Source organism: Myotis davidii, unplaced genomic scaffold (genome assembly GCF_000327345.1).
Source record: "Myotis davidii unplaced genomic scaffold, ASM32734v1 scaffold461, whole genome shotgun sequence".
Lineage (NCBI taxonomy): Eukaryota > Metazoa > Chordata > Mammalia > Chiroptera > Vespertilionidae > Myotis > Myotis davidii.
This window is the reverse complement of record NW_006295825.1, coordinates 1,842,620-1,863,188: the sequence shown is the minus strand read 5'-3', so window position 1 is coordinate 1,863,188 and position 20,569 is coordinate 1,842,620. Positions and strand designations below refer to the sequence as shown.

The following is a 20,569-nucleotide window of genomic DNA, read 5'->3' as shown; positions in this document are numbered from 1 at the left end:
TGTGCAGGTCGGGGAGAGAGCTCTAAAGAAGAAAGTGGGTTGTGGCTGAAAACAGACTGGGTCTCTAGGGTTTGTAGTGGGTTGTGGCTGAAAACAGACTGGGTCTCTAGGATTTGTTACAAAATAAAAAAAAAATTCATGCCATACTGAAAAATTCAGTGGTACAGGATCAAGGTATTTGCAAATGAATTTCAAGCAAACAAACACAAAAATGAGGATTTCAATGGGTCTGAAAAGGAACTCTGGGGCTTAGTCCAAAGGCCTGTGTAGAATTTTCTGAAATTCTCCCTCCCTTGAACCTGATTTTTCTCTATTTCATTAATCATAGTATGTGTATCCTTTGTTGCAAATATCTTAAAGTTTCTTTTTAGAAAGAAGAAAAATATAATCTACTATGACAATTTAAAACAACCACAAAAGCACTTGGGCAACTCTCTGGATATATTTCCAAAGGAAAAACATGGAGTATTAATATTCTTAAAACTAAGATCAATAAATAATCTAGTTTTTGTAATAATAACACCAACTTACCATTATGGACCGAAGACCTCGTGCACCTGTTTTTCGTTCTAGTGCCAATCTGGCTATAGCTTTCAAAGCATCCTCAGTAACATTCAGTTCACACTAAAAATAGATTTAAAAGAAATAAGAACTTAGATAATACTTGGTGATATTTTCCTAATTAACCATATAGCATTTCATCTATTAACTGCTACTACCTACCACCATTACTAGTCTATTTAGAACAAAAAGGAACCAATGCCTAGACTTTACAGATAAGAAAGAGCCAGAGGGGTAAGTACATTCACTTAGAAATACTGGGCCAGAATCTTATGTTTTGACTGACCCTATCTATCCCTTTTCAGAATAAAGGATTTTTAGACTCTCAATTTCTTACTAGAAAACATACATTTTAAAGAGAGTTACTAACTTTAGATAAGCCTCTCTAAATTACCACGCATTTCAAAATAGAGTTCAAATTATTGAGAATATACCCCCAAGACATTTTCAAAGTACTTTGGAACATAAATTTTATAAAACCTTAGTATTAAACATCTTTTGTTATTAATTTCTACCTCCAGAAAACATAAAATTTAAGTGAGATATTTGTCTCTCATGGTTTAGAACCTTGCTTTCAAGAAGCACCACTTGCCCTGTATAGCTCAGTTGGTTGGAGTGTCGTCCCATCCACCAGAGGATGGCGGGTTTGATTTCTGGTCAGGGCACAGGACCAGGTCACAGGTTCAATCCCTGGTTGGGGCACATGTGGGAGGCAATCTAGCAATGTTTCTCTTTCATAATGATGTTTCTCTCTCTCTCCCTCCCTCCCTTCCTCTAAGATAAAAAACAACAACAAAAAACCCCCCACCACTTGTTTCTATCAATTAACCTATTTTGTCCTTAATTCTTGAAAAGATTTTTTTCTAGATTAACATGGACTTTCATTCAACAATTACTGAACCCCTTATGTGATTATATTTTAGAGACTAAATGATGAATGAGACACTCTCTTTGACATCAAAGAACTTACTCTACTAGGTGGTGACAAATTAGCAAACCACTATTTACAACACAGTGTATGCACATTGTGCTAAGGGAGCACCAAAGTGGGGGCATCTAAATAAGACGAGGGGACCAAGAAGGATTTTAAGGAGTGTAAGATAATTAGCTTTGTGTTTACTCATTCAATAAATATTTATTAAGAACTTAACAGCTGTTTGCTGGGCACTGTGCTTAATAATTTAAAAACGGTCCGATCTGGAAGTAAAGTGGAAGATAATGATGGTGGTGATGGTCATAAACAGATTTGAGACAGGGAAACTGACCAATTAGGAACCAAATGCATGGGGTCAAGACAAAGGAGCTTGAGTTGAGGTAGTGGTAAGGCAATGGAGAGGAGACTACTATTTAGAGATACTAAGTTAATAAAACCCAAAACATCTGCTATCAGATTGACTGTGTGGGTTTGAGTGACCTCCAGGTGCCTGGTACAGAGAAGTAAATGTGGGAGCTAATAAAACTTTATAGAAAAAACTATATAAAAGTATACACAGTATAACACAACAGAAGCATTTAGAATGTCAAGGCTGAAAGGACAATCCTGTGTCTGGCTTGAGGGGTTTAGCATAGGCTGCTGGAATAATCTGTAATAAAAAAAGCATAATATGCTAATTAGACAGGACATCTTCCGGATGAAGCTGGGGCTGCCAGCAGCCAGAGGGGAAGCCAGGGTCTCGGGTGCCAGAGGGAAGCTGGTGCCGGCAGCCAGGGGGAAGAAAGGCCTACTCTTGCATGAATTTCATGCACTGGGCCTCTAGTATATATATATTTATTTATTTATCTTTAAACTACAATGAAGATTTTAATTGTGACAAAGCCAACTCATAAATGTCTAATATACTAAAATGTACCTTCCCTGATTCAAGATCTATATATAATGAGGAATAGGCTGGTATTCCAGATGAATATGACTGCTTTTTTATATTTTTTGTTTTTATTGATTTTTTTATAGAGAGATAGAGAGTTAGAAACATCGATGAGAGAAACATCTTATCAGCTGCCTCCTGCACACCCCCTACTGGGAATGTGCCTGCAACCAAGGTACATGCCCTTGACCAGAATCAAACCTGGGACCCTTGAGTCTGCAGGCTGACGTTCTATCCACTGAGCCAAACCAGTCAGGGCTGCTTTTTTATTTTTTACTAGAGGCCTGGAGCACAGATTCGTGCACCATTGGGGTCCCTCGTCCCTCGGCCTGGCCTGCGGGGATCAGGCCAAAACTGGCTCTCTGACATCCTCCAAGGGGTCCCAAATTGCAAGAGGGCGCAGGCCAGGCTGGGGACATCACCGGTGCACGATCAAGGCTGGGGAGGGACCTGGGAAAGCTCCAGGGCATGTCTGGCTCATCTCGCCCAGTCCCAATAGGCGGGACCCCAGCAGCAAGCTAATATACCAGTCGGAGCGTCTTCCCTCTGGTGGTCAGCGTGCTTCATAGGAACTGGTCAAACGAACAGTTGGACACTTAGCATATTAGGCTTTTATATACACAGATGCTAATATATGTAGTTTCAATAGCAAAAAACATTAACTAAGTATGAAAAATAAAAATCTAACCTTATCCATGCTGAATAAGGCCTGGTACTGAGGAATAACAGCATTACGTGGCTCAGTTAGTATTTGTACAAGTGTTTTCTCATCTAGGCTATGTAAAGGAACTACCACAGGCAACCGTCCCACAAACTCAGGAATCATGCCAAATTCAATGAGATCTCTTGCTTCTACATGACGTAATAATCGATCTTTTTCTTCAATGTCTTGGTGAGTATTTGATTCGCCACTTCGATTGGCAAGGTCTGCAGCAGCTGCAGCCCTTCTGCCTTTTCCAAGATTTGATGGTGTTCCAAATCCAAGATACTGCCAAAGAACAGATGGATGTTATAAACAGCAGAATGAAGTTACATTGTACTAAGTACTTTGCATGCATGTCTCATGTGATCTTTGCAACAGAAGAAAGTTCTATCATCATTCACATTTTACAAATAAAGCAAATGGGTCTAGAAAGATTAGGTACCTTGTCAAAGCTCTTATTGCTGAAGTGGTAAAGGCAGGATTTGAACTCAGGTCTATCTACCTTCAGAATTGAGAACCTATAATAACCAACTCTCAAAGAATGATTTCTAGTAAAGTAGATAAGTAAGAAGTCTTTAGAACTCAGATAATGATATTTGAGTTTTTCTGAGACCTGTGAACTAGTGTGATTTCCAAAATAGGTAAGAACTGTGAAAATGGAGACGGTAATTATTGTGTAACCAAAGTTAATTTTATAATACTTTAAATAGGAGTAGTGCCTTCAGAACAAGCAGCGTGATAAAGAAATTATCCAGCCCTAGTTGCTTTGGCTCAGTGGATACAGCGGTTGGCCTGCGGACTAAAGGGTCCCAGGTTTGCCCTAGCCGGTTTGGCTAAGTGGATAGAGCGTCGGCCTTCGGACTCAAGGGTTCCAGGTTCGATTCCGGTCAAGGGCATGTACTTTGGTTGCGGGCACATACCCAGTAGGGGGTGTGCAGGAGGCAGCTGATCGATGTTTCTCTCTCATCGATGTTTCTAACTCTCTATCCCTCTCTCTGCCTCTCTGTAAAAAAATCAATAATAAAAATATACAAACAAACACACATACATAAATAAATAAATAAAATAAAATAAAGGGTCCCAGATTTGATTCCAGTCAAGGGCATGTGCCTGGGTTGCAGGCTTGATCCCCAGTGTGGGGCGTGCAGGAGGCAACCAATCAATGATTCTCTCTCATCACTGATGTTGCTATCTCTCTACCTCTCCCTTCCTTTCTGAAATAAATAAAAATGTATTTTAAAAAAATTATCCACAAGGGTCTTAAGTCACTGCTAAGCATTCTATTAAAATCATGATTTGGGGTTGCATATATCAATCTATGAATTAGAATAATTTAAGATTATATTTCAAAAAGAACACATAAGGATAACATCAAACAAGAATGCTAAGTTTGCTGCAAAAGGTTGGACCTCTAAGGTGTATGGATCTTGCTTCAGTCAATATAAAAGAACTATACTCTAGGTCAGTGGTCGGCAAACTCATTAGTCAACAGAGCCAAATATTAACAGTACAACGATTGAAATTTCTTTTGAGAGCCAAATTTTTTAAGCTTAAACTATATAGGTAGGTACACTGTTATTAAATTAATAATTTTGGATTGAGTACTTAGTATTAACAACATGAGTTCAATACACTAATATATTTATGGAATGCCTATTATGTGTCTAAGGCTGGAGATAACATGACATCCTTCTGGAACTTACATTCTAGTGAGGAAGATCAACTTTAAATAAATAAATAGTCACATCAAATAATTGTAGTTGTCATGAGTGCTAAGGAAGGAAATAAACAGTAAGCAAGAGAAGTTATTTAGCAAGGTTAGGCATTTAAACCCCTCTAAGCAGGTAAGTTTCATTTTATAGTAATAAAGCCACCAACACAAAATAATTACAATTCTTAAATTGATGACGAAAATACCTGTAGGATTTGCAGCTGGTTGGAAAAATACAGGTAATTTTATGCTTCGAGTACGTACTTTTGTCACCTGTGCGCGATTTGCGGACGTGACTAGCACTAACCACTGCACATGAGACTGCTGCCTGACTGGCTCACTCAACTCCTGCAAATCACGCACACCTCCCTGGTGCTGCGTATCCCACAGCCCGCCTGCGCCATGTCTCCCGTTGCCTGACCGACCAACACCCCCCACTTCTGAACCACTTCTTCAAAAATAGACTCGCCCAGGCCAAAAACCGACTTCTGCACATGGGCCACGAAGTCTCAATCGCACTGTACATGCCCGCACGTGGTATTCTGTGGAAGAGCCACACTCAAGGGGCCAAAGAGCCATGGTTTGCCGACTACTGCTCTAGGTAATTATCAGAAAGCTTAATTTTGATGTCATACAGCTTTTGTCAAAAGTAGCTTATACTTGTGCTTAACAGGCCGGGGGAATGTCAAGGGGGGGATAAAAGGAGAAATATGTAATACTCTTTGTAATACTTCAAGAAATAAAAATTATTAAAAAAAAAAGTATAAGCACATGATGTATGAGAAAACAGAGTAAGTTAAAAATCAATTCCTCTGGCCTGGCAGGTGTGGCTCAGCAGTTGACCATCAACCCAGGAACCAAGAGGTCACCAGTTCAATTCCTGGCCAGGGCATATGCCTGGGTTGTGGGCTCAATCCCCAGTGGGGGATGTGAGGAGGTGTTCCTCTCTCATTGATGTTTCTCTCTCTTTATCCCTCTCCCTTTCTCTCTCTGAAAAAATCAATAAAAACGTATTTTTAAAAAATCAATTCCTCTGATTCTCTAAGCTGTGCACATGAACAGTTAGTGTATAGGAAAGCAAAATACCTTTCATTCAATAATTTAAACACTTATTAAGCATATTTCATATATAAGCATATCTAGTAATAAATGTATACATATTTTTATGTAAGTATAAACACTAAGCAATTACTACAGTGGTTCTCAACCTTCCTAATGCCGCGAGCCTTTAATACAGTTCCTCATGTTGTGGTGACCCCCAATTTCATTGTTACAAATTGAACATAACTAAAGCATAGTGATTAACCACAAAAACAGTATGTAATTATATATGTGTTTTCCAATGGTCTTAGGCGACCCCTGTGAAAGGGTCATTCGACCCCCAAAGGGGTACCCACAGGTTGAGAAACACTGAATTACTATAAAACACTGGGATACAAACCTGAACACAGTCCTTCCCCTAAAAGGGCTTATTGAGAGTGAGAACACATGAAGGTATTAAAGTACCATAGATGTAATAAAGAACAACTGTACAGCAAACAATGGCAGTGGAAAGGCGGAAAAGGCACATGCAGGGGAGTGAAGGTACGAGGTGAAAGCCTTCACAGAGGAATTGCCTAATCATTTAACAGACTGAGTCTTTAAGGATGAACACATATTTGCCAACTAGATTGAGGTAGTGGAGGGCATGAGCTAAAGGAATAAAACTTAGGACTACAAGCACTTTGATATGGTTCGAATAAAAGTGTATTATTTAACACTAGAGGCCTAATGCACGAAATTCGTGCAAGAGTAGGCCCTCATAGCCCTGGCTTCGTCTGGACAGTAGTTCTGCTGTTCGGCCATTTGGTCGATTTGCATATTACACTTTTAGTATAGATAGATTGTAACCCTGGCTTTCAGTGAGGGTTGATAAAACAAAAGACATGTGTTTAGGATTAAATGTGTTTAACCCTCTGTAAAATCACAGTGAAGACCCTTATGAAAAGGAATTTTCATAAAGATATGACAAACTTTTTTAATCTCTTTCCTCAAGACCTCATATGACCCAAACCTTCCTTCTATATTCTTCTAATCTCTTTTCTCATATTACTTTTAACAGTTCTTTTCTACATTTTAGCTTCAAATTCTCTTTTGAAATTATGAATTATAAATAAATATCAGAACATGGTCCCTGCCTTAGGTTACAGAATTTCAAATATAAAGTTATCTTTCTCTCTCTCACATACACACAGAGAAATAACATCTTTCTAATTTATTTGGCTAATTTATGCAAAATTTCAAAAGCAAAAAAAAACGCCAATTAAGAATATGGAAATGCTATCTGTGCTGAGTAAGGCCTGATAGTGAGGAATAACAGCATAACATGGCTTTGTTAGTATTTGTACAAAAGTTTTCTCATCTAGACTATGCAAAGGGATTACCACAGGCAACCCTTCCATGAGCAGCATTGTATTTTTATACTACTAAACTGCTACTGAAACTAGTGCATGCAAAGCCAAGGAGAGAGACTTAAAGCAAGTGATACAGCAGAGAGCTGATATGATATATTCATTTAGGTAGAATGTTATGTTATGTAAAAGGGATGATTTGTGGCTAGGCATTATATAAAACACATGGAAAATACAGGTCTTTTGGGCTTCTATGGTGCTATTTTATTTTACTATAATCAGTCAATAAATAGATACTGGGCATGTACCTTGAAGATATGAAGAAATAAGTTCCAGTTAAAAATCAAGGTTTATAAGAATATTCAGGAAACATCTATAAAATTATGTGGGATTCACAACCCTTGCTCCAATCCCCAAATTGCTCCCTTCCATTTGTCAGGAGGGGCAATGGAGACCAGCTCTTTATTGGGCTTCAGTGAATTGAGTAAGAGGAATGAATAGAAATTTTACTGATAAAACACCTGCCTCAAATAATAAAATAACACCTTAAAGGAAATAGAAAATTGATATAATCAAGTTATACTTTTTAAATGTCCAAATATATATATAGTCCCCCAAAATATATACAGATTTAACAGCTGATAACTCACTTTTCACTCCTTTTCAGGTTTAACTGATTTGAAATAATGGGTGAAGTCAGATTAAGCTTTAAACAAAGAAAATTTTTCCTGAAGTGCCACTAGACTTTTTTTTATGAGGATACATAAAAGATAAAGTTTATGGTATAAAACCAGAAACAATCAATGAATTGAGGGCGCACAAATACCAAATGAAATGATTCTTGATGTTTGAGAGTCTATTGCTTCACTAGAGGCCTGGTGCACAAAATTCGTACGGGTGGGGGGGCTGCACCCTCTCAAATCTGGGACCCCTCGGGGGATGTCCGACTGCTGGTTTAATCGGCAGTCAGACATCCCTCTCACAATCCAGGACTGCTGGCTCCTAACCACTTGCCTGCCTACCGGCTTGATTGCCACCTAACTGCTCCCCTGCCAGCCTGATGGCCCCCAACTGCCCTCCCTGATGGCCCCCAAATGCCCTCCCCTGCTGGCCTCATGGCCTCCAACTGCCCTCCCCTGCTGGCCTCATGGCCTCCAACTGCCCTCCCCTGCTGGCCTTATTGCTCCTAACCACCTCTGCCTCAGCTCCCACCACCGTGGCTTTGCCTGGAAGGAAGTCAAACAGTAGGAAGATGTCTAGTCTCTCGGTCTAATTAGCATATTACCATTTTATTAGTGTAGATGTTATCATGTTATCAGCTCTGCCTGGACCAGAACAGTCATCAGTTTGAAAACAGGCACTGACGAAAAAGACAATATTCATTTCTGCAGATTCTTTTACATTTGAAAATGAACTGTATGTTAATAAGTACTGACTAAATCATTCCAAGTGTGTATACATTTTTGGGGGACATCCTGTATATGGATGATATTTAGAAATATTCTAATTTGCTACTCTAAAATTAAAAAATTAAAAAACTAGAAATATGTTTCTGGTATGCTCTAAGAAAACCTTAACTCTTTAAAATTCACAACTGGCAGCCAGCACATATGAGAATAGAAAATGAGAAATGAGTATCCATCCTCTATAACTTCAAATGTTCTGTATCCCAGTAACTCCTCAGAAAAACTTACCTTTTCATTTTTCCTCCTGCTGATGATTCTGTCTAAACCATTGAAAGCACCAGATGCAACAAACAGGATGTTTGTTGTATCAACTTGTACTGTTTCTCCACGTAACTTGCGGGAATTCTTTTCTGGAACATTGACTATTGTGCCTTCTAGTAGTTTCAATAAGCCCTATAGAATGAATGATTTTTAGCATCATCATATAAGTGCATTATTTATTATACTTTAGATAATGGGATTCAATGGGGAAAATAATATGTGGTTATGGTCAATGAGCATAGCTAAAGAAAACTCCATTTCTAGAAGTAACATGAAAATCTAATGCACTATCACATTAATAATTAATAAATTTATCTGGAATAGTTTCGAGACTCCTGATGCATTTAGAAATCAATCAACTGAGAGGGTGTTTTTAATAGTAAAGACATAATTTTGACATCAAGACAGAATTATGCCTCTAAGATGGTACCCAACCATTGTAGGAACATTCAAAATTTTGAAAATAGTTAAAGATTTATCTTTCACATAAATAAAAATTTTATTATACTCCTAGTATTAAACTTTGAGAATATCTATATTTTGAGATGCCTTTATAAAAAATTATAAAGCACATCTTCTAACTGTGATTATACCTCTCTATGTCTTGATCAGAAAAAGAAAGCAATTTCCTTATCCTGTAATTATGTCATAATTAGTTACCAGTAAAAGGTCATTTGACCAATATATCGTTAGGACTTCAATTATGACCCTACAAGGAATGAAACACTATTTTATCACACCTTATAACTAACTGAAAAGAATAAGATACAAGTACATAGTTCATCTGTGTCTAGTTAGAACCAGAACTTTAAGAGTCCTCTAAATGTGTTTAACTGGGCCTTTGAGGAATAAAACCAACAGAAATTAAATTTCACTTTTTTCCTGTTCTTTAAAATATTTTCAATTTCCTAAGAAAGGTTATTTGGCCAAGAGCTTTAAAATTGCCAAGAGCTTTCTCTTAGGATCTGAAGTACATTAAAGTGGTTATGTGGAGTTTGGGGGTGGAAAAAATAAACAAAACAGAATCTAATTGAATATGAAACCAAACGTACAATATTGGGAGGTTGATGTATTCCCTTCCTTTTAGTGGGCTTGAACAAAATATTCAACTGCTTACTTGCTGAACGCCTTCTCCACCTACATCCCGTAACTGATGAATGCCTGGCACACTGCCAATCTTATCTACTTCATCCAGAAAGACAATTCCTATAATTTAAGGAGGAGTCTATTTATAATATGAAAAAGATATACACAAGATCATCTCAGCTTTTAAATACTAGGTAGCCAGAGAGCAAGGTTATTTGATCTTTCACACTTAACATACAGAAATATATAAACACGAATTGCTATTTGTCCCATTCATCATTTCGTGCAAATGTTTTATAATTCATTTTATAGAATATCACTTGGGTATGATAGCTAATTCTCTCTGACAATAGCAGTCTGTCCCACTCATGTTTTCAGGTTCTTTATTCTAGGAGCTGAGATAGAGGCATAGTGTAGAAACATGAGGTACATGTAGTGCTGATACTAGTAAAACTTTAGCTTACTCATTCCCAACTATATTACTGTCTTAAAGGAATTTGTCGAGCTCTTCATGTAAACAAGGACAGATGCTAGATGGGGAAAGGAGAAATGCACCATCTATGATATCCCATAGGGCAACAGGCTAATCTGTTTCTAGATTCATCTTGCACTCCCCTACCCTTGCCTCCTTCCCCTCCCCACCCCAGCAATCAGTCTGGAGGAGTCAGAACAGCAAACACAATGATAGTATTAAGGACCTAACAGAATAATAATTTAGCCAATTTTCACCCTAGTAATCAACTAATGACAATAGAACAGAGCAAACTTTGTGGCCCTTAGTCAGTAGACTAGAAAACATTTAACATAGGTACTTGTATATAATTACAGAATTTTACTCATTCCAAAATAATAATTACATTAGCTCTTACAGAATATTAGACTGCTTCCTCAATAGACTACATCTGGGGATAGACAAGCAAGTTATTCTGAAAACATACCTTGTTGTGCTTTTTCTACATTGTAATTGGCATCTTGGAGCAGTTTGGCAATCACAGATTCAATATCTTCACCTACATATCCAGCCTGAGTCAAAGTTGTACAGTCACAGATAGCAAAAGGAACATCAAGGCATTTAGCTAGAGTTTGTGCCAGCAGAGTTTTACCTATAAATAGAAACAGTAACTGAAAGTTTACTGAAAATATGTTGAAGTACAAATTTTCTACTAAAACACAAAATAAATTGGAATGACATATAAGAAAAAAATCACTGAGCCCTAGCCGGTTTGGCTCAGTGGATAGAGCGTTGGTACGGCCTGAAGAGTTACAGCTTTGATTCCTGTCAAGGGCACATGCCCAGGTTGTGGGGGCTCGATCCCCAGTAGGGGGTGTGCAGGAGGCAGCCAATCAATGATTCTCTCTCATCATTGATGTTTCTCTCTCTCCCTCTCTCTTCCTCTCTGAAATCAATAAAAAAAAGAAAATCACTGCTACATCTTTTCTCCACCATTATTCATATCTAATGTCATTTTACTTTTATTATCCTTAATAAGATGTTAGAAATTGGCCTAAAGGGCAATACGAAGGTCTCAAATTCAGCTTGAAGCCTATGCAGAAATACTGATAATGTATGAATAAGATTGGCCTTAGATCTTTTTCTCAAGAGCCAAGGTCTCTCAATCACAAAAGACAGGTTACAAAATCATTTATATTCTATTTTTTAAAATGAGTAGTACATTTTTTCAGGAAGTTATTTACCTGACCCAGTTGGTCCAAGCAGCAAAATATTACTCTTTTCAAGTTTTATGTCATCATGGGCGGAATCCAATACTTCACCTCCTCGTTTTTCCTGAGGCATTTGTTGATTTACCTGTTGCTGCATTGATGCTCCTAAAGCATTACCATGTGGACTAATTCCAGCTATCTGAAGCAATTCTGAAAAAAAGTCAAAGGAATTACTAGAGTTTAATTTTATTTTATTTGAAAAAATGCCTAATAAAACCTTATGTCTAAAACCAATCACTTATTTAGTAAAATTTAAGTATTTTGGCAATCTGTCTTACCTAAAAAGAAAGAAAATTTCCAATTATCTAGTGACAAAATTAGAAGGCACAGTGATTATTTGGGGACCCTCAAGCAAAGAAAATTGATTCTTTTTATCCTCCCCTCCTTATTTATGTAAACCTGTATGAAGAAAGCCCTTCACTCAAGGGAAGGCAATATAATGGAAAGAGAACAGTGTTAGGAGTCAGTAAACCTTAGTTTTGATCCTTTGTCTGTAAATGGCTATATGATTTGGGGCAAGTCTATAAACTTAGTGCTGTTTCCTAATCTATAAAATGGCAACAATTAAGTATAAGAATAAAATGCAATTGATTTGGAGGCACTTGAAAGATAAACAAAGTTGTTGTTTTTTTTTTTTTTTTTCAGTGCATATGAAAAGAAGCATAGCTGTAGAGGAAAGCACTGAACTAAGAAATAGAGAACCTGGTTCTGGTCTCATAGGTCCATGGCAAGTCACTTAACTTTACTGGGCCTGCTACCTTACTATAAAGTGAAAATACTGAGCCATATGATCTCCAGTCTCTTCCACATCTAAGAATAATTCTGTGAGTCTCCCAGAGAAACCAAATATGGTAAGACTCACTATCCCTGGCCCTATCTGAATCTAATTTTATAGAACCTCCACTGGATCTTTCTAGTCCCTTTATTAAAGATACAAAGCTTAAGTAGATGGGACTGATATTGTTGGTGAACTATCAGTTTATCAGCAGATCTCTAAAACTAATCATACTAGTCAGTGCACTCCCACAGGGGAGGGGGAGCGCCACTCAGCCAGAAACCCTGAGCTAGGCTCATGCTGGTGAGTGCAGGTGGTGGCGGGAGCCTCTCCCACCTCCGCAGCAGCAATAAAGATGTCTAATTGCTGGCTTAGGCTCGCTCCCCACCAAGGGCTCCCAAACTGCGAGAGGGTACAGGCCGGAGTCAGGGACTCCCCTCCCCCCACCCCAAGTGCATGAATTTTGTGTACCGGGTCTCTAGTAGTTTTATAAGTGTCATAGAAGAATTTGCTTTCAGCATTGCTATTTTGCTAGTGTTTAATTATTTCTATAACATAGCCCTTAAATGCAAGCCAACTATTTCATCTGATGCTCAGCTTAAGAAAAACATCTGTTCCAATGATGGAGAAAAAACTATCATCTATTTTTAGTTGGTTTTCTCTTCTTTTTGTACAAGGAAATGAACAAGCTCATGGACAAGACCTGAATAATGTCACAGTCCCAGTTTCCAGTCACTTTGTTCCAAATACAGACTGTAAATTTTTATGACATGGGGTACATCTACCATCAGTCGTCAGTTTTATTATATAGTATGTTGGTATCATGTGATTTCCAAAGGAACTTTCAAGAATATTTTGATTATATATGTCTTTGGCTTAATGCCCTAACTTTAGAACTTAAAACCCGACATAGGACAAGACTAAATTATACTGAAAATAAATTCTATTTAAGCTTTCAATATATTAATTTCCAAGTCAATCAATATATATAATTATAAATTGCTTTTACTTAAGTTTGTAAGTAGTATTACTTGTTAACATTTAAATTACATTAAATCACTACATGTCATATATATTTATATTCACTATAAATTTTTCTTTACTAGTTTTATAAGCCATCTGCCCAAATTTATGAATATTGACAGTATATTTGATTATATTTTTTAAGTTATAAAATATGTATTATACCTGCACTTAAACTGTATTATTTAGATCTCACAGTCTTACATGTAATCTAATTCTATTGCACTTACTGTGTTTCTTAATTTTATCATGCATGGTATAATCATTTCCATACAATTTAAAAATAACTAGAGATAATATCATTCTATTACTTATAATAAATCTCATGCCAGAGTTGGTAAACTGATTATGCTCTCATGGCACATCCTATATATATAGTACCACTTCAATTAGTAGGTATATAATACTGATTAGTCAAAGGCAAAGTAAAAGTATCAAACTTAAGTGAAAAATGTTCATACTGGTTTATTATCTGTTTACTTGTGTTTGTTATTTTAATTACTGAAACAAAGGCCATATAAATCTTTTTATGATATCCCTGGAATCTTCATCCTCTCTGTGTAGCAATTATATCCACCTCCAAAGGAATGGGTGCAAGACATCAGAATAGCCATTATCCTTGATGTATCAGGTCCTTCCACACCCTCTATCAGACCTTCTGATGCTTATAGGGGCAATCCAGGGCTGGAAACTGAGTTGGGTTTTTTCATAATTTACAAGCTACACTAAGCTTCATATACACTAAAAAATAAAGTGTGGTTTTTGGCAAAGAGTAGCCATAAAATAATGGACTTTTCCCAAAATTTCTATCACTTATAATTATGCAGAACAACTCCAACTGTAAAGCAAAAAAAAAAAAAGAAAGAAAAACAAAACGTACACACACACACACACACACACATATATATGGCAAACTATAGATTTTTACAAATACAACTCCTGTTATTATATAGGTCTACATTTATAGAGAAAAACTATATATAATACTTTTTATCTCTACATTATGCTTTACAAAATACAACAAAATATATCAAGTCAACTATCTGAAATAAGCCAACATATACAAACTACACAAATTAGTTATGAAAAACTATTCCGAAGTTATATATACCATATATGATAAACATGTTTATATAATATACATCATCTTTCTTGGTAATACACAAACAAATACATGTCCCCCATTACTATTGCTGACATACTTCACTGAGGTAAATCTCAAAGGGAAGAATGATTACAGAGGACCTGAGGAAAGGTCACTTACTTGTAAATCTGTACTCATCCTCTCGTCTTCTTATTTCTAACTCTAAGAAAGAGGATGAAAATGGCAACATGAAAATATTATATATTTGTTTAGGGGAATAAACAAGGAGTAGTCCACTTCTTGTCTCTTGCAAATAAAGAATATGTTCATTAACTTTCTTTACATGTATTTTCAAACATTATGAAGAATCTATATGCTGCATCCTTTCTACATTAAAAAACAACAACGCAAGCAAACTTAATGATGGCTGTCCAGTTGCTAATGTTCACATTTGTCAAATATAAAGTTGGTATCTATTTTAAGAAAAGAGTAGTAATAATTTATGTCTTCAATAAGAGTTTAAACCCCTCATACTATAAATACTTTATAACCATTTATTTTTCTAGGACTAGAACAGCTAATTATTGATTTGTTGACTGAAGAAACCAGAAAAAGTCCTTTTGCTTCATGACTAGGCCGTGCTATTTGGACCTTATAACATGAAGGTTTTAAATCTTCATTAGTTATTATGACTTATGCTTTCTAAAAATAGAGTAACTGATGCTACCACATAACTATTTTGCAGTAAGTTCAACAAGTGAACAAGTGTTTTCATTGAGCTAGTTCTATATTTAGTAGCTAATGAAAGTAATCAAAAGATAATGTAGTTTTATAAATGTAAGTAGTTAGCAGAACTCCCTCAAATTGTAAAATGATGACTAAAAGAATATAAAATGATAGCTGTAGGCCTAAGTAAGAAATCAGGACTCCATGGCCCATAACAACAACAAAATTTTAAATATTAACATTTTATTCTATTCAGTTTTTAAAAAAAATAAAGTCATTCTATTAGTATAACACACATTGCCCTGGCCAGTATGGCTCAGTTGGTTGAGCATCATCCTGTGCACCATGGAGGTTGCCAGTTCCATTCCTGGTCAAGGGCACATGCCGAGGTTGCAGGCTCAATTCTGGATAAGGTTCGTGCAGGAGGCAGTAAATCGATGTTGTGCTCTCACATCGATGTTTCTCTTCCTCCCTTCTTTCCCATAATCAATAAACTATTCTATAAAAAATATACATGACACATTATTGTGCACAGAACGTTGAGATTACACAGTTTATTGGTATAGTAGAATCAATCATTAATAGGAATTATACTTTGAATCACTTACAAATTTGCCCCTAACCTTGTGCTCTATAGTTGGGGTCCAAAAAGAAAAGAGTGCTATTATATATATGTATATGACTTAGGCAAATGAAATTCTGTATCCTGAACTCAAAAGAGAAGAGAACTCAGTCAAAAAGAGCACTGCAAAGATAGGTTCATGGGGAACTAGTTGTGGTGAGGTCTGTAATGCAAAGGTGTTATGCCAAGCTTTACCTCAGTAACTTTCAAACATTTTTCACTGAAAACCTTGGTAAGAAATACATTTTACTCTGTGACTGTGAACCCATGTACATATAAATAAAAGAAAAAGTTTTAAACAATACAGTTAAATGGACTCTGGTATTTTCTATTAATATCTATTAACCTTTTTTAATGCCAAAATCATTTCAGTACTTTAAAAAATGCTGTACAATACTAAAAGCATTTTAAGACAAAAACAAGGAGTTGCAATAAGGAATACTTCTAGGCATAGTAATCTCTATTTTGGTCAATTATCAAAACACTAACCTCTCGGTGTTAATGATGTCTGCTTCTCAACCTCTGCTTGCTGCCTCACATTAGTTGGAATATTATTATATATTCTCTTGTAATGATTGTACACGGCAACTGAAAGCACCTTCTTAGCAAATGACTGGCCAACAACATACTTGTCGAGGTAGTTATAAATCTGAAAAATAATTAGGCATGAATAATTTAATGTGAGCTATCATAAAAATACACACATTTAAAAGAAAGTTATACAGTGAGCCTAGTTGCTTCCAGTTTTAAATTTGAACAAAGACTCATCAAAAACACAATGCAAAAACAAAACAAAACACAATTCAAGGGCATGATACATTATGTAGCAATGATTCAAGGTCCCAAACCCTACATGTACAAAAACACAATTTATTTGTTCTCTAGCCTAACAAAGTATCCCTGGCCTCTTCTAGTGCTACGCTAGTTTCTATTCTATAAACAGTGGCACTGATCCTAATTTTTAAAAGTTAATATTAAAGTCACTTAGAATACCTACATATGCCACCAAGATCTAAAGATATTATCATTAATGTAAATCATTACAATTAATTCTTTCTACACCTTTCTCAATTATAGGAATAATATTCTTCACGAAGACAATATATATAAAAGTATCCTTGCCCGACTGCAGTGGCTCAGTGGTTGAGCTGTTGACCTATGAACCAGGTCAGGGCACATGTCCGGGTTGTGAGCTCAATCCCCAGTAGGAAGCCATTATACTACCAGTATCTATGCATTTTAATACAAGCATTTAGCTTTTTCTGATATTAACTTTAAAGCTACTTATTTATCTACATGGCAATATAAAAGCTTTATTCTTCAAAAAAACTAAAGTTCTATTTGATTCTTGGATACTGCCAACAGCTTGGGACGTGGGGTAAATTCCTTCAGCTTTCAGTAAATAGAAATTAACTGTTAATATTAACTAACTCTGGAAAAAAAGTTAAATTGCCTAATTATTTTCTAGAACTTTGACTCAGATGTCTAAAGTGTACATAAATCAGAGGAGAATATAAAGCTTAATAGCTACATTTTCTATTACATCATTTATTTTTATATGACAAATTCTTTAGTTGTTGACCATATGCATTAGGTTTAAAAAAAATCTTCATTCTTCACAAATTACACTCATGATTTATTAAATCTGCCACAGCACGTTTAGATGAAGAGACAAATGCATTGCTATCAAAATAGAGTTGAAGAAAGCTACACCAAGACAGAGGATGAGAAATAAGCGAAGAGTACAAACATCTGAAACATGGCCAGAACACAGGGCACACAGCCCAGGGGCAGGGCTCCCTGTTCTCAGAAGGTGCACATCAAGTACCCACCCCATGGAGCTGGTGGTACACTCTGTTGTGTTTCATACAGCCAAATCACAATCTGTCTGAGACTCCTGGAAAGAGCCCATAACACAAAAGCCACAGCTATCGAGGAGAGTGCCATAAAAAAAATTACTCGCTTCCACTGTTAGCCTGAGGCTATTTTACCATAGACTAATTTAATGGGGGGAGGGGAATTGCAGGCTGGTATTATTTAGTTGGTCAAACTAACAAAAATAAATCCATAGTTGCTCTATTTGAAGGTTATCATTTTAGATTAATTTAGTATTAACACTATTTTAATAATCATCCAACTACATTTCATTGCTACTGAATAGAGTAATCATGACATGGGGAAAAAAAGCAACGAACTCCATACCTAAATTCCAAGTATCAAATATCAAAAACAATTTGGCCAAATATAGTCCATATTAATAACTTAGAATATGTGCTTAGGTACTAGTATTAGGATACACTATAGATTGAGGAGAGGGGAGCAATGAAATGCTTTCCAGATCAAATGCTTGTAAGACTGTATACCTTTTTGGGGGGGGGAGGTGGTTTCTGTTGGAATGCCAATTTTACAGCTTCTGCTGCGGATTCTGGTTCTTTAATTATGCTTTTCTTTGAGTCTGCTTCAGATAGCACAACAAAAAAATGATGACATTTTTCACACTTCACAAAACGGGTGGATGCTGTAAAAGAAGAGTCAGCAGAGAAAAAGAAATAATTCAAATAGTATTTCACCTCAAAGATTCAATGAAAAATAAAACTATGTACTTGACAAAAAGTAGGCTTGTAGTTCACTCCACTAGCCACAAACAAATAGCCTAGTTTACATCTAAGACAGATGATAAAGATAGATGAATTTAGTCAACTACATTTTCTTCATTTCCACTAGGTTCTGTCATTTTATAATCTAACACATTAAGAGAAAAGATTGATTGACCTTTCAACTTCCCAATCACTAAAGTTAATTTTTAAAACCACTATAAGAATATTAAAATATTGTTTATTTCAACTGAAATATGTGAACTGTAAAAAAAGTAAAATACAAGTAAATTAATCTATTTCCCTAATATTTTATTATAAAAAATTTCATACACAGAAGTTGAGAGAGAGGAATCTATTTTAATCTCCCCAAAATATACAAAAGTATATTTTTTAGGTTCTTCAAGCCTAAAACTAACTTGGTAAAAGATAAAATTATTTCATACCTTCCTTATTTTATCTTTAATACTTCCACTGATTCCTATGTCTCTGACTTAAAAACCACAGAGAAACTAACAAAGTAACAATATTCTCCGTCATATTTACTTCATTTAAAGATAATCATACAGCTTTTGAAAACAACACAAGGGCAGTTAAAAGTGAGGGTAAAAATGCTTTCTTAATGCAATACATCAACTACATAATATCCTGTGTTAAACCAAAAGTGACTTTTTCCTTTCTCTCTTTCTAAAACACAGCTTTAGGATATAGACATATGGCCATAAACTCTTAACCTTTTCTAAGCCTACCCTTACTGAAGGTAATTAGGGAACTCAGAAAGCAGCATGATAGTAGAGAAACCCATACAGACTATTCACAGATTCAAAGCAAAAGATGCATAGAAACTAGTTACATGTTGGTAGGTCTAGGTAATATATTTTGTGTGTAATATAACTAAGGTGAATTTTAATAAAACTAAACATAGTTTTAAAATAATTTTTAAAACTATGATAATCTCTCTCCTTTGGAAATATTATAACACAGATTACAAGAAAAACTTCACTGGCAAATACACCTAAATCTTCAGAAAATAATCTAAATTTTATAAAATAGACAATCCCACAATTGAAACATAAATGTAATTATTAATCCAATCAATTTGATTCTTAGGTGTTCCTTCTTAAACACAGGCCAATTAAAAATTCATTCGGGATAAATTATAGCAGCAAATTTTAAACCAGAAGACAGAATGATTACCTAAAGAAAATATCAAACTATTCCAAGCACCTTCAATTAACCCAAACCCAAATACATTATCACCATTTCCCATCAACAGGGAAAAGTCAGTGCCTCTGTTTTATGAGGGACCAGCTTACAATAGTTAGTGATAGTAAACAGGGCAAGGATTAAAGGGCAGAGAGGCCTCTGATTTAATTCAGGCTGTGTGACAAAAAAATCTGGCTTGAGAACATACAAACAAAACATTTCTCTGAAGAAATTAGGTCAAAGGGGAAGAGATTAAACATCAACAATCATCCTTTTTTGCTTACTGTTAAAGGGTTGCTTAAATTCCACTTGAATATTTGCAATACAATTTTACACTGAAACATATTCAACATATACCCAAATTCAAAAATTTAATTTTATTTATTGAAATGCTTAATTTTTAAAAAAAGCATTGCAATGCATATTTTACTCTTAAAAAGAAAATTAAATTTGTTAAATTATAAGGGGATAAAACCTTCTTTAAAAATATTTTTTTATTGATTTCAGAGAGGAAGGGAAAGGTATAGAGAAACATAATGATGAGAGAGAACCATCAGTTGGCTGCCTCCTGCATGCCCCCCAACTGGGATCGAGCCTGCAACCAGGCATGTGCCCATGACAGGAACTGAACCCAGGACCCTTCAGTCCACAGGCTAATGCTCTATCCACTGAGCCAAACCGGCTGCAGCATAATTCATTTACTTTTAATCTATATGTATCTTTATATTTAAAGTGGGTTTTGTTTTTGATTCACCCGGCTGGCTGCTGGGGGCT

At 35.9% G+C, this 20,569-nt stretch overlaps 1 protein-coding gene across 2 annotated transcripts in view; it reads right to left on the bottom strand.

Annotated features, from left to right (window-relative positions):
- CLPX (caseinolytic mitochondrial matrix peptidase chaperone subunit) overlaps positions 1–20,569 on the bottom strand; it is a 44,254-nt gene that overhangs the window by 2,394 nt on the left and 21,291 nt on the right. Inside the window, exons 4-12 of one of the 2 annotated variants that reach the window (XM_006770775.2) lie at positions 18,359–18,513; positions 16,485–16,644; positions 14,828–14,869; positions 11,739–11,915; positions 10,982–11,146; positions 10,075–10,163; positions 8,925–9,089; positions 3,115–3,414; positions 532–624 (exon numbers count right to left, since the gene is read on the bottom strand). In XM_006770775.2, the coding sequence (XP_006770838.1) occupies positions 532–624; positions 3,115–3,414; positions 8,925–9,089; positions 10,075–10,163; positions 10,982–11,146; positions 11,739–11,915; positions 14,828–14,869; positions 16,485–16,644; positions 18,359–18,513 (1,346 nt within the window). The remainder of the gene's footprint in view (positions 1–531; positions 625–3,114; positions 3,415–8,924; positions 9,090–10,074; positions 10,164–10,981; positions 11,147–11,738; positions 11,916–14,827; positions 14,870–16,484; positions 16,645–18,358; positions 18,514–20,569) is intronic. The other variant, XM_015568513.1, reaches the window with a different exon arrangement.